Below are 13,317 nucleotides of genomic sequence, written 5' to 3' on the forward strand. Positions count from 1 at the left end.
CTAGGAACCAATTTGGTCATGGCCACAGCATCCATATGGGGGAGTTCAGCGTAGCACTTGGCGCGAACTCCTAGTTATGCTCCTGTAGTCTGAACTGTGCAGCCGTATAGACAAGCGCTTAGTCTCTTTTCCAGACCTTATTCCTTCTAGGGGAGAATTAGACTCTGTACTCTGTTAGAATTTTTGTTTTGATCAGACATCACCTAAACTTTTGGATCCAAAATAGATATGTTAATGTTTTAGGTTGGGTATCAGTACAGGTGGGAGTATGTCTTGCCTTAGTAATGTTAACATTATAGAAATCTGCAGGGAAGCTACCTGGGGTTTAATCACGTTTACACAACTTCCACTCCCTTGACTTGATATTTAGATCTGGTGCTCGCTTTGGAGGGCAGTTCTGCTCTCCTTGTTCAGTTAGAATTCATCAGCCTACCTTTGAGGTGGTTATATTACTAAATAGTGTCCCAGAAGTGGTAAATATACAGAAGCTACCTCAAAGAAGAAATAATAGTTATCAAGAGTAAATTCACTAACTATCCCTTCCATTCCTAGTTACAGAGAGCTGGCTCCACGCATGATACTAGAGCCATTGTAGCATATGGAAAGATTACTTTATCAATATCTTTTGCATCGGGAGAATGTTGCCAATGTTTATTCACACTACCGCCTATCTTCACTCCTCCTTTGGAGTTCTGTTATCTTAATAACTTTGAGGTTTAGCAGAAGGCACTCACATTTTGTAACCTCTTAAATCTCATCTCAGAAAATTCTGTGTCATGAAGTTTTATATGGTCCCAACAGAAACTACTTTTCTAGAAGACTCCTGAAGAGTATGGGCACCATCCCACAAATGCAAGCTGTCTGCATCTTGGAATTAGGGCAGCTAGTGAAATATCCAGAATGGAGCGGTTCTTCAGAAGAACAGTTTTAGTCTAGCACTGTCCTTGACTTTGTCTAACAACAAAAATACTTCATTAAAATAACATGCAGTTTTTTTAAAAAAATTGCTTAACACGACTTGAAATAATCTTGCCTGGTTTTTTTGTCCGAGTGGAGTGGGATACAGGAAGTGTGTGTGCATGATATCTTTTCTGAATTGTACATTTTACCTTGTTAACAAAATTACTATTTTAACTCAATTAACAGTTGTGCATTTTTATTACAGAAAAGACATAAAGCTGATAATGCAGTGAACAAGAAACAAACACAAGGTAGGAACCATTGCAAAAATCTCTTCTTTGCTGCACAATTAAAAAATTCAATCTGAATGCTGTGTGTATTTCTTTATGGTTCTTTGGTTTCAGATTTGTCAGTATTACATTTGAAACAAAGCATACAAGCTTACACTTTTAGATGTTTAGAATATAAAGACCTGATTTGTATGTATGTGTGTGCATGCATGCAATTTGCAAAACACATATCCATTTCTGTCTTGTGTGTGTGCCACAATTGCCCATGCAAATAGCTATTTATACCTCCAGATGTTTGTGTACTCACAATTTACTGAATTGTATGTAAAAATAGGCATGCAATTATGGAGGTAATTTTAAACTATGGGACCTAAATGTTTAGAATTTACAAATTTGAAATAGTTTGAACACCACAGTATTATACCACAAATTAAAATATAAATTTGGAGTAGAGGGCATTATCCATAAAGTTGAACAAATGTTCAAAATAAACACTTTTGAATACAAGTAGTTTACAAAAATACTACTACAAAAAAAGTTTGATAGATAACCTTACACATAGTTCACCAGTTTTCCAGACAGCGTGACAGTTCCATATTTTCTTATTGTGATGAAGTCTTGCAGCCTTGAAAAAATGTAAGCATAAGATGTGCGAATGAGTAAGGAACAACTTTTCTAATTCATGGAACAATGATGGTCAAGAAGTCTTTTATAGGTCCTGACTGTTGACCCAATAAAAAGGAGTTGAAACAATTCCGATGGAGTCATCATCTCCTGTTATTCCCCTATTATTGCTTGCCTGGGAGAAACACGTGGACTTGTGGATCTGACAAAAAACCAGTTCTATGGGAAGGAGGGCCCCAAGGATGGATGTAGTCACACTCATCTCTCTTTTACAGGATTGAACAATGCTGTGCGGGGTGCAAAATTTGTGATCTCCTGGTTTTCTTAGAGATTTTATGGGATGTTACCATCTTGAATTTGAACCTTAGAAGACCAAGAAAGTGAGGAAAAAGTGTTTTTATCCCAAGGTCACTATGACAACAACACTTTACCAAGGAAACTGGACCCCATGGACTAGCCAGTTGATCAGAACATAGTGCCCACTGACATGACAGTACCTGAGCCAGAAGACATCCCCTGATTCCCCAAACTGCAGTTCCTGACTGACTCTGAAGCTCCACAGACCAAGCAAGCAGAAGAGCAGGTCCTTTTTCTTTTCTTATGACTAGATCCACAGTTCCTCAGTGTGGGGCATTGCCTTTCTGTAGCTGTAAAGGTCAGAATCAAAGCTGAATTGATGGCTGACAAGGGACTAGCCCCCATCTTCCAGAGGGGCCCCCCTCAGTTTCGTTCTGTTTCCTGTAGCTACTACCAGGGCCGTGCGATCCAGCACTTACTCTGAGAGAGGGTTTAAAAAAAACACATGTCAAATAAACATGCACAGCTGGTTCGTCTGCTGCCTGGAATTACCACAGAGCCGCTATGCCCCTTCTCCCCAACTGCTCATGTAACAGGCTAGGAGTATGGTGGAGAAAGTCCAAATGGGAGACCACAGCTGTGTTCCTCCTTCTCTCTATTCCTGTCAGAGGACATAGAAGGAGAGATTTGTGTCTTGTGCATATCAGTCAGCTCATCCACTGGCTTTGGCCACCTTACCCTGAAACCAGGAGGCAGTTCCTCAGGCATTCCTCACTAGCAGGGAATCTGACAGCCATGCTGCAAATGTCTCAAAGGATGGCAGAAAAACAAAGAGAGCCCTTTGTTGTTGCATCAAAGGGCAGTGGGCCAGCATAGGGAAAACATAAGCGGGACTGGCTGAATACACCACAGACAGAGCAAGGAGCAGCCGATAAGACCGTTTTGGTTGCATATCCTCCTGCAATGCAGATCTCATCATCATCCCCAACCCCTTCCTTGGTTGGGTAGTTCATTCGTCTTCCCTTAGTCCTAGAGGAAGTTAAGAATTTTGCATGAGGGGAAAAGAAGAGAATCTTCTCCTCAGGAAGAAAGTGTCTCTTGGAGCTTTTGAATTTGGTGTAAAAAGAGCCTTTATCTCAGAGGCTACAATATTGTGAGTTCCAGGTAGCAGATGCAGTGTCTCCTACAGGCATTCTATCTGCTCTCAAAAGGACACAGATAAAGAGATGTCTGTTAGTAGAAGAGGTTCATAGGACTCCTCATCTGATTCAGGTTTCCAATCCCCACCTTCTCAAAAGGCGTCAAATTTAAAAAATGGAAAAGGGATTCAATAAATTATTTCCAGAAATTACTATCCCTGTTCTTCTGGGGATAGTAGTTCCTCAGACTCATTACAGGATGGCGCCAAAGGCTCTGTTCACAAGGTGTTCCTACATGGAAAGAAAAAGCATAATAAAAGGAATAGAATTATTTGTGTCTGGTTTTTCTTCATCCTTCTCCTCATTTAATTCATTTTCATCCTCATCTTCATGGGCATCACCAAAGAAAAAGAAGGCTGTTCAGTCTAAGTCCAAGAGAGGGAAAAAAGAAGTCAAGAAGAAAGTCAGGATCTTCTTTACAGAAGGAAGGTGAACTCTTTGCCTCAGGGGATGAATCACAAGATTAAATGAAGCAGGAGGATCCTTTTTCAGCTGATGATTAGATACTTATTTTGTCAGATGAGCTCATTAGAAAAGAATGTAAGGAGGGAGAAGAGAGAATTGATCCAGAAATTACAAAAAAAAAAAATTCCAACAGGTTCAAGATCTGAACCACACATTCCTCTTGATGTCTTTTTTGGGAAAAAGTAAGGAAGGTCAAATGGGAAACACCAGCAAAGTCTATAAGATTGTTCAGGTGTGCGAGCACTGTAGCAAAGCAGATTTTGTTTTTCTTCGCAAAGTGGACAGGGTAGTTTCAGCACTCGTCAAAGACACTGCTATCCTAGTGGAAGGGGACTCTTTCCCAAAAGAACCCAATGACTGCAGAGTGAAACGTCACTGCACCGAACATCTGAGGCTGTATCTTCCTCTCTGAGGGCTTCTGCTGCAGCAACATCTTTTTTGTAAGAACAGTACTGCAAGGACTGACAATTTGGCAATAGATTACCAAAAAAGGCTAAGAAATAATTGTGGTTAGGCTCAGAGTTAAAGAAAGTCTCAATGGCTTCAGCATTCATAGCTCATGCAACCCCAGAGATGCTTTGATGTTTTCAACACATGCCTTGGCCTCCAGTGTGGTGACCAGATGGCACCTCTGGTTATGATCCTGGAAGGGCAATATACAGGCCAAAATCATGTTAGTGGCTTCAAAATATTGGGGAGTCATTAGACAAAGTGTTGGTGGAATCCTCAGATACTCAAAAAAGATCTTAGAGAATCCTCCTAACTCCAAATTCGGGAAAAGGGATATCCTGTCTTATTAGGTCTAAATATTCTTTTTGTGGCTACTCTAGTATGGAAAGTAAGACTACAGCACAAACAAATAGAACAAGTCTACGCTCAGAAAGGAGAGAAACCAATCTTCCTGCAGTGCAAATTTGAACACTAGAAACAATGCCTGACTACAGTCAGGTGAGTTCCAATGAGCAACACCTAGCAGGGAGAGAATATTAAAATTCAAGGAACAATTGCATAGAATCATAGGACTGGAAGGGACCTCGAAAGGTCATCTAACCCAGTCCGCTGCACTCATGGCAGGATTAACTATTATCTAGACCATCCCTGACAGGTGTTTGTCTAATGGGCTCTTAAAAATCTCCGACGATGGAGATTCCACAACATCCCTAGGCAATTTATTCCAGCGCTTAACCACCGTGACAGTTGGGAAGTTTTTCCTAATATCCAACCTAAACTGTCCCTGCTGCAATTTAAGCCCATTGCTTCTTGTCCTATCCTCCAGAGGGTAAGGAGAATAATTTTTCTCCCTCCTCCTTGTAACAATCTTTTATGTACATTAATGACTCTCTCCATGTTGGATGGATGAGTCCTGGATGTGGTTCAACAAGGGTACATACAATTTTCAAAGATACCAAATTGTAATTTCTCCCTTCTCCAGTGTCCTCAAATCCACAAAAGAGATGAAATATGCTAAAGTCTATAGAACATCTTTTGAAAATCAGCAAGATAGAAAGAGTTCCTGAGGCAGAGATGTTCTTTGGCCACTACTCAGTGTTGTTTCTGGTACCCAGGAGATCTGGGGAGGACAGAGCTGTCCTGGATTTACCACACCCTAATAAGTTCATTATGGGGACTAGATTCAAGATGGAAACCTTAAAGTCAGGACTAATGGTGATCTGCTGGGGATTACTTTACATTAGTCAACTTGAAGGAGGCCTATCTTCGTGTGCCAGTTCACCATGGGCACAAGAAATTTTTGTGATTCACTCATGAGACCAAAGTACAAAGCACTGTCTTTCTGACAGTCATCCATGCCCTCAAGTGGTCACAAAAATCCTTGTTGTTCTGGTGGCTTTTCTCAGGCAGAAGGAGATACCGGTATATCCTTTCCTGGATGAAATTGTAGTAAAACCTTGCCCAAAGAGGGGTCCTCTCATATGACTCAGGCAATGATCCAAACTTTGCAACAGTTTGGATTTAAAGTAAATTTTGGGAAGAGTCATCATCAACAATCTCAGTGCCTAGTTTATCTTGGAGTGTTGATAGACACAGAGGCCCACAAAATCTTTCTGGCAGCCAAAAGACGGGATTAGAACAGATAAGCAATTACCCTCCTGAGGAAGTGCCCGAAGACATCAGTAGGCATCCTAATTAGTGATCTGGGGATGATCGTATCCTGCACTGGGATAGTGTCTTGGGCAGAATGCATTTAAGCACTCTCCAGAGTTTCGTGCTGGCCATTCCCTGCCGTTTTCTGATTTTTTTTCCATCTTGGAAAGTGAACATTCTATCACTAGTGCTGAAATCCCTGGATTGGTGAAGAATCCAAAGAGATTCTGGGGGGATTGGCCATGTTGGAGCCAGAGAGGTGTGTCATAACAACCGATGCCATTCTGGAAGGGTGAGGAGCATTATCCAAGAAGTTGGTGGCTCAAAGGACATGATCCTTCTAGGAATGAAAGAAAAGCATATATTTTTTAGAGCTGAGAGCAATAAAGTAGGCTGTTCAACAACTGGCCCCAGCATTGCCAAATGGCCATGTACAGACAATACATCAACAATGGTGTACATCAGGGATCAACAATCTTTGGCATGCGGGCGAGCCGGCCCAGTATGTTTACCTGCTGCTTCAGCAGGTTCGGCCGATCGCAGCTCCCACTGGCCAAAGTTTGCTGTCCAGGCCAATGGGGGCTGCGGGAAGTGGCGGCCAGCACATCCCTCGGCCCGCGCTGCTTCCCATAGCCCCCATTGCCCTGGAGCAGCGAACTGCTGCCAGTGGGAGCCACGATTGGCCGAACCCGCAGATGTGGCAGGTAAACAAACCGGCCCGGCCTACCAAAGGGCTTACCCTTGTGGGCCGTGTGCCAAAGGTTGCCAATCCCTGGTGTACATAAACCATTGGGGAATACTAGATCAAGGGATCTACAAAAGGAAGCGGCATCATTGATGTAGTGGGAGGAAGCCCATCTATGGTCTATCAGGACCTTGCATATCAAAGGTCACCAGCAATGTGAAGGCTGAGTGAATGGGCAGAAGGAAAATTGATGATGCAGAATTGGGTCTTCAGAACAAATAATTCTGACTGATCATCAAAAAATATGGAGTTCCTATTGTGGGACTTTTTTCAGCCAAAGGAAACTAGAAGGTTTACGAATAGTTTGTAGGAAAAAAGTCATAGGCATAAATGCTCTTGACATAGGTGTCCTGTCGCTCAAATGGCCAAAGGGCTTACCTTATACTTTCCCCTCACTGCTCAACATCACCAGGGTAATACAGAGGATCAGAAAGGAGAAAGCAGAAATTATCTTAGTAGCCCGCCCATTAACGAAAGAGGCCTTGATTTCTTGACCTTGTGAACATGTCAGAGCCACAGTTGTTCCTGGATTCAAGGCCAGATTTGTTATTCCAGAGTCTAGTTCTTCAACAGGATCCCGGCCTGTTCTATCTCAGTTGTCAGGTATGTTATTCTTCATTTCCCAGGCCTGCAGCCTATTTGACCTTTCGTATGCAGATGGTTGCTAAATCTTGTGCTTATTCCTCTTCACCAAAATCCATCTTTCCTTGCTATCTCCATTGCAACAACCTTGTCTTATGCCTTGACCATCTTATATGACAACCTTCTTTTGGCCTTCTTGCCTTCTCTGCTTTCCATCTTCAGATAAACGTAAATGCTATATCAAAAGTGATTTTCTCTCCTCACAATTCTGACCAGATCACCCACCTCTTTGAATACCTAAAATGTATTTTTGTCTCCAGTTGCATCAAATTCAGGCTTTTCATCCTCACCTATTAGGCCTCATATAATGTTGCCACACTAACATATTTGCCTTTATTTCCTCCTTTCCATTCCCAGTGCCCAATTCTTTCATTTTACCCTCTTTCCCAGCCTCAGCTTGGAATCTTCTAGCATGCTGTTCCCTATATCTGGAACAATCTTCCTTTCCCTCTCTTCCTTGCATTCTCTCTCCTTCAAATCCCTACTTAAATTCCAGTTCTTCAAAGTAATACCTATTTTTTTCTCATTAGTAATACCCACACTCTATCTCACTTTATCTATTGTCCAGTATTTTTATTATATAATTTAAATGCTGCATTATTCAGGGCAGGGAACATGTCTTTATCTGTGTTTATAAACTGCCATGTATGTTGATATGGTGCTTCTTATAAATGATTTATAATAAAAATAAAAGGATAATTGATTGGGTTCTTCTGTACACTAGAAAATCATGTTAGCATTTTCATCAGAGTGTATTCTTGAGATTGTTTCCTATAGTAATTTTATAAGATTTCAGTTCAGATCGTGTTTGTTTGTTTTTTCCAGAATCTAATATTTTTGGGAGCATCACTTATCAAATCAAATTAAAATGTGTCTTAATTTTCCTTAAATTTTATTTCATTCTGCTTCATACACATTTTATGCTGTAATTAATTAATGCAAGAAGTATGGGGAATAAACAGGAAGAACTAGAAATACTAGTGAGTAATCACAGATACAAGGTAATTGGCATCATAGAAACTTGATGGGATAATTCATATGATGGGAATATTTGTGTAGAAGGGTACAGCTTGTTCAGGATAAACAGGGAGGAGGTGTTGCCTTGCTATCAAAGATGTATAACTTGCTCTGAGACAGAAAGGGAGGCAGATCTGTTGAAAGTCTCTGGGTAAGGATAAAAGGGGTAAAAAAACAAGGATGATGTCATGGCAGGGGACCTATTAAACAGGAAGAAGAGGTGGATGAGACTTTTTTTTAAACAAAATTATTCAAAACATAGGAGTTGGTAGTGATGGGGGACTTTAGCTACCCAGATGTCTGTTGGGAAAATAATGCAGCAGGGCATAGATTATCTAACAAGTTCTTGGAATGCATTGGAGACAACTTTTTATTACAGAAGGTAGAGAAAGTGACTCATGGACTGGCTATTCTGGATTTGATAATGATAAACAGGGAGGAACTGAACTACGTGAGAATCTGAAGATTGAAGGCAGTGTGGGTGAAAATGATCATGAAAAGACAGAGTTCATGATTCTAAGGAACAGTAAGAAGGAAAACAGCAGAGTAAAGATAATGGACTACAAAAAGGCAGACTTTATCAAACTCAGAGAATTGGTAGGGATGCGCCTGTGGGAACCAAGTCTAAGGGAAAAAAGAGTTCAGGAGAGTTAGCAGTTTTTCAAAGAGACATTATTAAGGGCACAAGAGCAAACTATAACAATGCATAGGAAAGATAAAAGTATGGTAAGAGGCCACATTGGTTTAACCAGATTTTCAATGACCTGAAACTTGAAAAGGTGTCCTACAAGAAGCGGAAACTAGGTCAATTTGCAAAGAATGTGTATTTAAAAAACAACAAAACAAGAATGTAAGGACAAAAATAGAAAGGCCAAGGCACAAAATGAGATTAAACTAGCTAGGGACATAAAGGGTAACAAGAAAGTATTTTACAAATATATGGGAAGCAAGAGAAAGACCAGGGACAGGGTAGGCCCATTACTAAATGAGGAAGGAAAGATAATAACAGAAAATGGAGCAATGGCCTGTGATGGGGTGGACTAGGCCCAAAGGCCCCCTGCTGGAGGCCTCAGGGTTCTGCCACACCCATGCCAGGGAAGGAGCAGTGGAGAGGTCCTCCAAGCAGGCTAGAGTGGCTGCAGGGGAGGCAAACAATCAGGGCCCAGGAGGGCCATATAAAAGGAGCTGCAGAACAAAGCACCAGTTAGTTGCTGCTTGGAGTAGGAGAAGAAAAGACTGCAGGCCTGGCTGCCTGGAAGAGCAGCAGGGCCATGGATGGTTTGCTAGCAGGGACCGGGGGGAGCATGGAGGAAGCTCCTGACTGGTTGGTAGGACTGAATAGGGACTGAGCCTGGAGAGGGCTGCAGGAAGATAGCGTCTCCAGGGAGGAAGCCCTGGGGATACAGCCCCATACCAGGGCTGGACTACTTAACGACCAAAGCCTAGGGAGGGCTAAAGAGAGACAGGCCCCGGTGGACTGTATACCCGGAAGCGGTTTGTGCTGGTTAACATACAGACAGTGTGACTCGGCTGGAGTGCTATGTCACTGACAAACCTGCCTGAGACCCACTGAAAGGAGTCACCAGAACTAAAGAACGCAGACACGCCCAACCTGAAAGGGCATTCATGAGAGGTGGGTGCCAAATCCGTTACATAGCCAAAGTGTTAAATGCCTTTTTTGTGTCAGTTTTCACCAAAAAGTTAGCCGTGATTGTGTGACTAAGATAGAAAATTACAGAGTAAATGGGGTAGGATCTAAGGCTAAAATAAGAAAAGAACAAGTTATGAATTACTTAGAGAAGTTAGATGTCTTCAAGTTGGCAGGGGCTGATGAAATACATCCTAGAATACTTAAGAAACTGATTGAAGAGATCTCTGAGCCATTAGCGATTATCTTTGAGAATTACTGTCTGGAAAACCGTACTCAGAGAGTAGTTATCAGTGGCTCATGATCGAACTGAAAGGGCATATTGATTGGGGTCCTGCAGGGATCAGTCCTAGGTCTGGTTCTATTCAGTATCTTCACAAATGATTTGGACATTGGCATAGAGAGTATACTTACAATTTTTATGGATGATACCAAGCTGGGAGGGGTTGGAAACACTTTAAAGAACAGGATTAAAATTAAAAATGATCTGGACTAACTGGATTAAATAGGATGAAATTCAACAAGGACAAATGCAAAATTCTACACTCAGGAAGGAATAATCAGTTGTATAAATACAAAATAGGAGTACGGCAAAAAAGGATCTGGGGATTTAGTGAATCACAAACTAAATATGGGTCAACAATGTAATACTGTTGTAAACCAATATAATATATAATTCTGGGATATGTTAACAGGAGTGTTGTAAACTCTAATCAGCACTGATAAGGCCTCAACTGCAGTATTGTGTCCAGTTCTGGGCCACCACACTTCGGGAAAGTTGTGAACAAATTGGAGAAAGTCCACAGCAGCTAAAATGATTAAAGGACTTGAAAACCTATGAGGAAAGACTGAAAAAATTGGTTTTGTTTAGTCTGGAGAAGAGAAGACTGAGAGGGGACGTGATAGCAGTCTAGAGTACATAAAGGATTGTTATAAAGAGGAGAGTCATAAATTTTTCTCCTTAGCCACTGAGAAAAGGACAAGAAATAATGGGCTTACATTGCAGCAAGGGAGACTTAGTTTAGACATGAGGAAAAACTTCCTAACTGGAAGGGTAGTTAAGCAGTGGAACAAATCACCTTGGGAGCTTGTGGGTCTCCATCATTGGAGTTCTTTTAAGAACAAGTTGAACACCGGTCAGAGACTGTCTAGATCAGGGGTTCTCAACCTTTTTCTTTCTGAGCCCTCCCCCCCAACATGCTATAAATATTCTATGGCCCACCTGTGCTACAGTAACTGGTTTTCTGGCATATGAAAGCAAGGCCTGGTGTGAGGGGGTAACAAGGCTTGGGGCCCCATGGCCATTACGAAGCTACATTGCTCAGGCTTTAGTTTCAGCCCCAGGTGACAGGACTGAGGGCCCTGGGCTTCAGCCCCATACAGAGGGCTTCAACTTTCTACCCTTGGCCCCAGCAAGTCTAATGCTGGCTCTTCTTGGTGGCCCCCCTGAAACCTGTTTGGGGGCCTACAGGGGGCCCTGGACCCCTGGTTGAGAACCACTGGTCTAGATAATACTTAGTCCTCCCTCGGCACAAGAGATTGGACTAGTTGAGGTCCCTTTTGGTCCTACATTTCTATGATTTTCTAACCCTATAAAGTCTTATTATATATAGTTTGTATGAAAGGTGCTGTACAAATTAAAATTTATTTTTTATAATTGAAATGCTTGACCTGAAATAGCAGAGAATGTGTTGTTCAGTAAAATGCCATGTGAGTATACTGCTCTATTTTATACACATGATTTTTAGTAACAGGGAACACATGAGGCGTGTTACCTATAAACAGAAGTTTTACTGTTGTACAGTCTAATTATGTGCCTTTGCTTTTCAGTATTGAGAAATGGTGCTTGGGAGATTGTCCATTGGGAAAAGGTGTGTATTTGTTTTTTTGTTTTTGCTCTTAAGGGGTGTAAATTTTATGTTTATACTATCGTTTGATACAGTTTATATATTTTATATCGGAGTAAATGACAATCATATGAATTAATTTACAAGTATGATGGAAAGCATTAAAATGTTCAGTTTTTAGTAGTGCTTTCTAGAATATTAAATTTAGCTTGTTTAATAAAATGTACTTTTAGGCCCAAAACCAATTCCTCCTTCAGGCAAAACTATCATTAATAGTTCAGTGAAAGGTCTGCCTGAATAATATTTCAATGAAAGTTTTGCCTGAATGTCTTCAGCTCTTGGGATATTAGCATATGACATCTCTGTACAAGTACCTTTAGCACTATTAAAATTAATAGACAAGAAAATAGCTCAGTTTTTATATACTGAGCAAAGATTAGTAAAAATGTTTTTAAAGTTACTTTATATATTTGCAAAGCTTACCTTGTGTTTAAAATACTAAAAATTTCAGGCGTTGTTGTGAGGTAATAGAGCAGCGGTAAAGCAGGGAAACACTCAGAAGTTCTGTTCAAAAAGTACTTCTTCACACAGTGCACAGTCAAACTGTGGAATGCTTTGCCAGAGGATGTTGTGAAGGCCAAGACTATAACAGGGTTCAAAAAAGAACTAGATAAATTCATGGAGGATAGGTCCATCAATGGCTATTAGCCAGGATGGGCAGTGATGGTGTCCTTCGCCTCTGTTTTCCAGAAGCTGGGAATGGGGAACAGGGATGGATCACTTGATGATTACCCTTTCTGTTCATTCCCTCTGAGGCACCTGGCATTGGCCACTGTCAGAAGACAGAATACTGGGCTAGATGGACCTTTGGTCTGACCCAGTATGATCGTTCTTATTTGCAAATGTTAGTCAAAAAAACAGCTTTCATAGATTTGTATAACCTGAGATTTCAGTAAATTTGATCCAATCAGATCTTTTTTGTTCCCCCTGTGAAATCATCTAATTGCAAACAGGAAAGGTTTAATTTCATGAGGTTCACATCTGTTTGCGTGGGGTACATACAAGTTAGCTGGAACCAGGAGCAGGCATCTGCTGTGATACAAAAGAACTCTGAGTTTAGGGAAACTAATTTCCTTTTGTGTAACTAGTTTAAATATAAATCTGACTATACAACAACAATAAGAGTTCCCAATATCAAGGGAGATTAAAGTGGAATATATTCAATGCCAGGAATACAATGCGACTAGGCCTCATTTCAGTGGATTTGGGGACCTAATACCCCTACTCTCTTTCGAAAATTGTTGCCTAAATTTTGAACTTTTTGGCAAATTGAGGATTTACCTATGCATAAAAGTTAGAGATTCTGTGTTTGACTGTTAACCAATTCCCAGTTTTCTTACAGGTAGATGTTGGAGATATAGTTATAATAAAAGGCAAAGAGTATATACCTGCTGACACTGTACTTCTCTCATCAAGGTAGAGATGCCCACTGATGCTTACAATGTAGAGGCTGGTTTCTCTACCCTGCATTAATTTTGTG

At 41.0% G+C, this 13,317-nt stretch overlaps 1 protein-coding gene across 1 annotated transcript in view; it reads left to right on the forward strand.

Moving 5' to 3' along the window:
• ATP8A1 (ATPase phospholipid transporting 8A1) overlaps positions 1 to 13,317 on the forward strand; it is a 262,923-nt gene that overhangs the window by 42,065 nt on the left and 207,541 nt on the right. The window contains 2 exon segments of the mRNA XM_038400205.2: positions 1,166 to 1,211; positions 11,761 to 11,801. Coding sequence (XP_038256133.1) covers positions 1,166 to 1,211; positions 11,761 to 11,801 — 87 coding nt within the window.

Source organism: Dermochelys coriacea, chromosome 4 (genome assembly GCF_009764565.3).
Source record: "Dermochelys coriacea isolate rDerCor1 chromosome 4, rDerCor1.pri.v4, whole genome shotgun sequence".
NCBI lineage: Eukaryota > Metazoa > Chordata > Testudines > Dermochelyidae > Dermochelys > Dermochelys coriacea.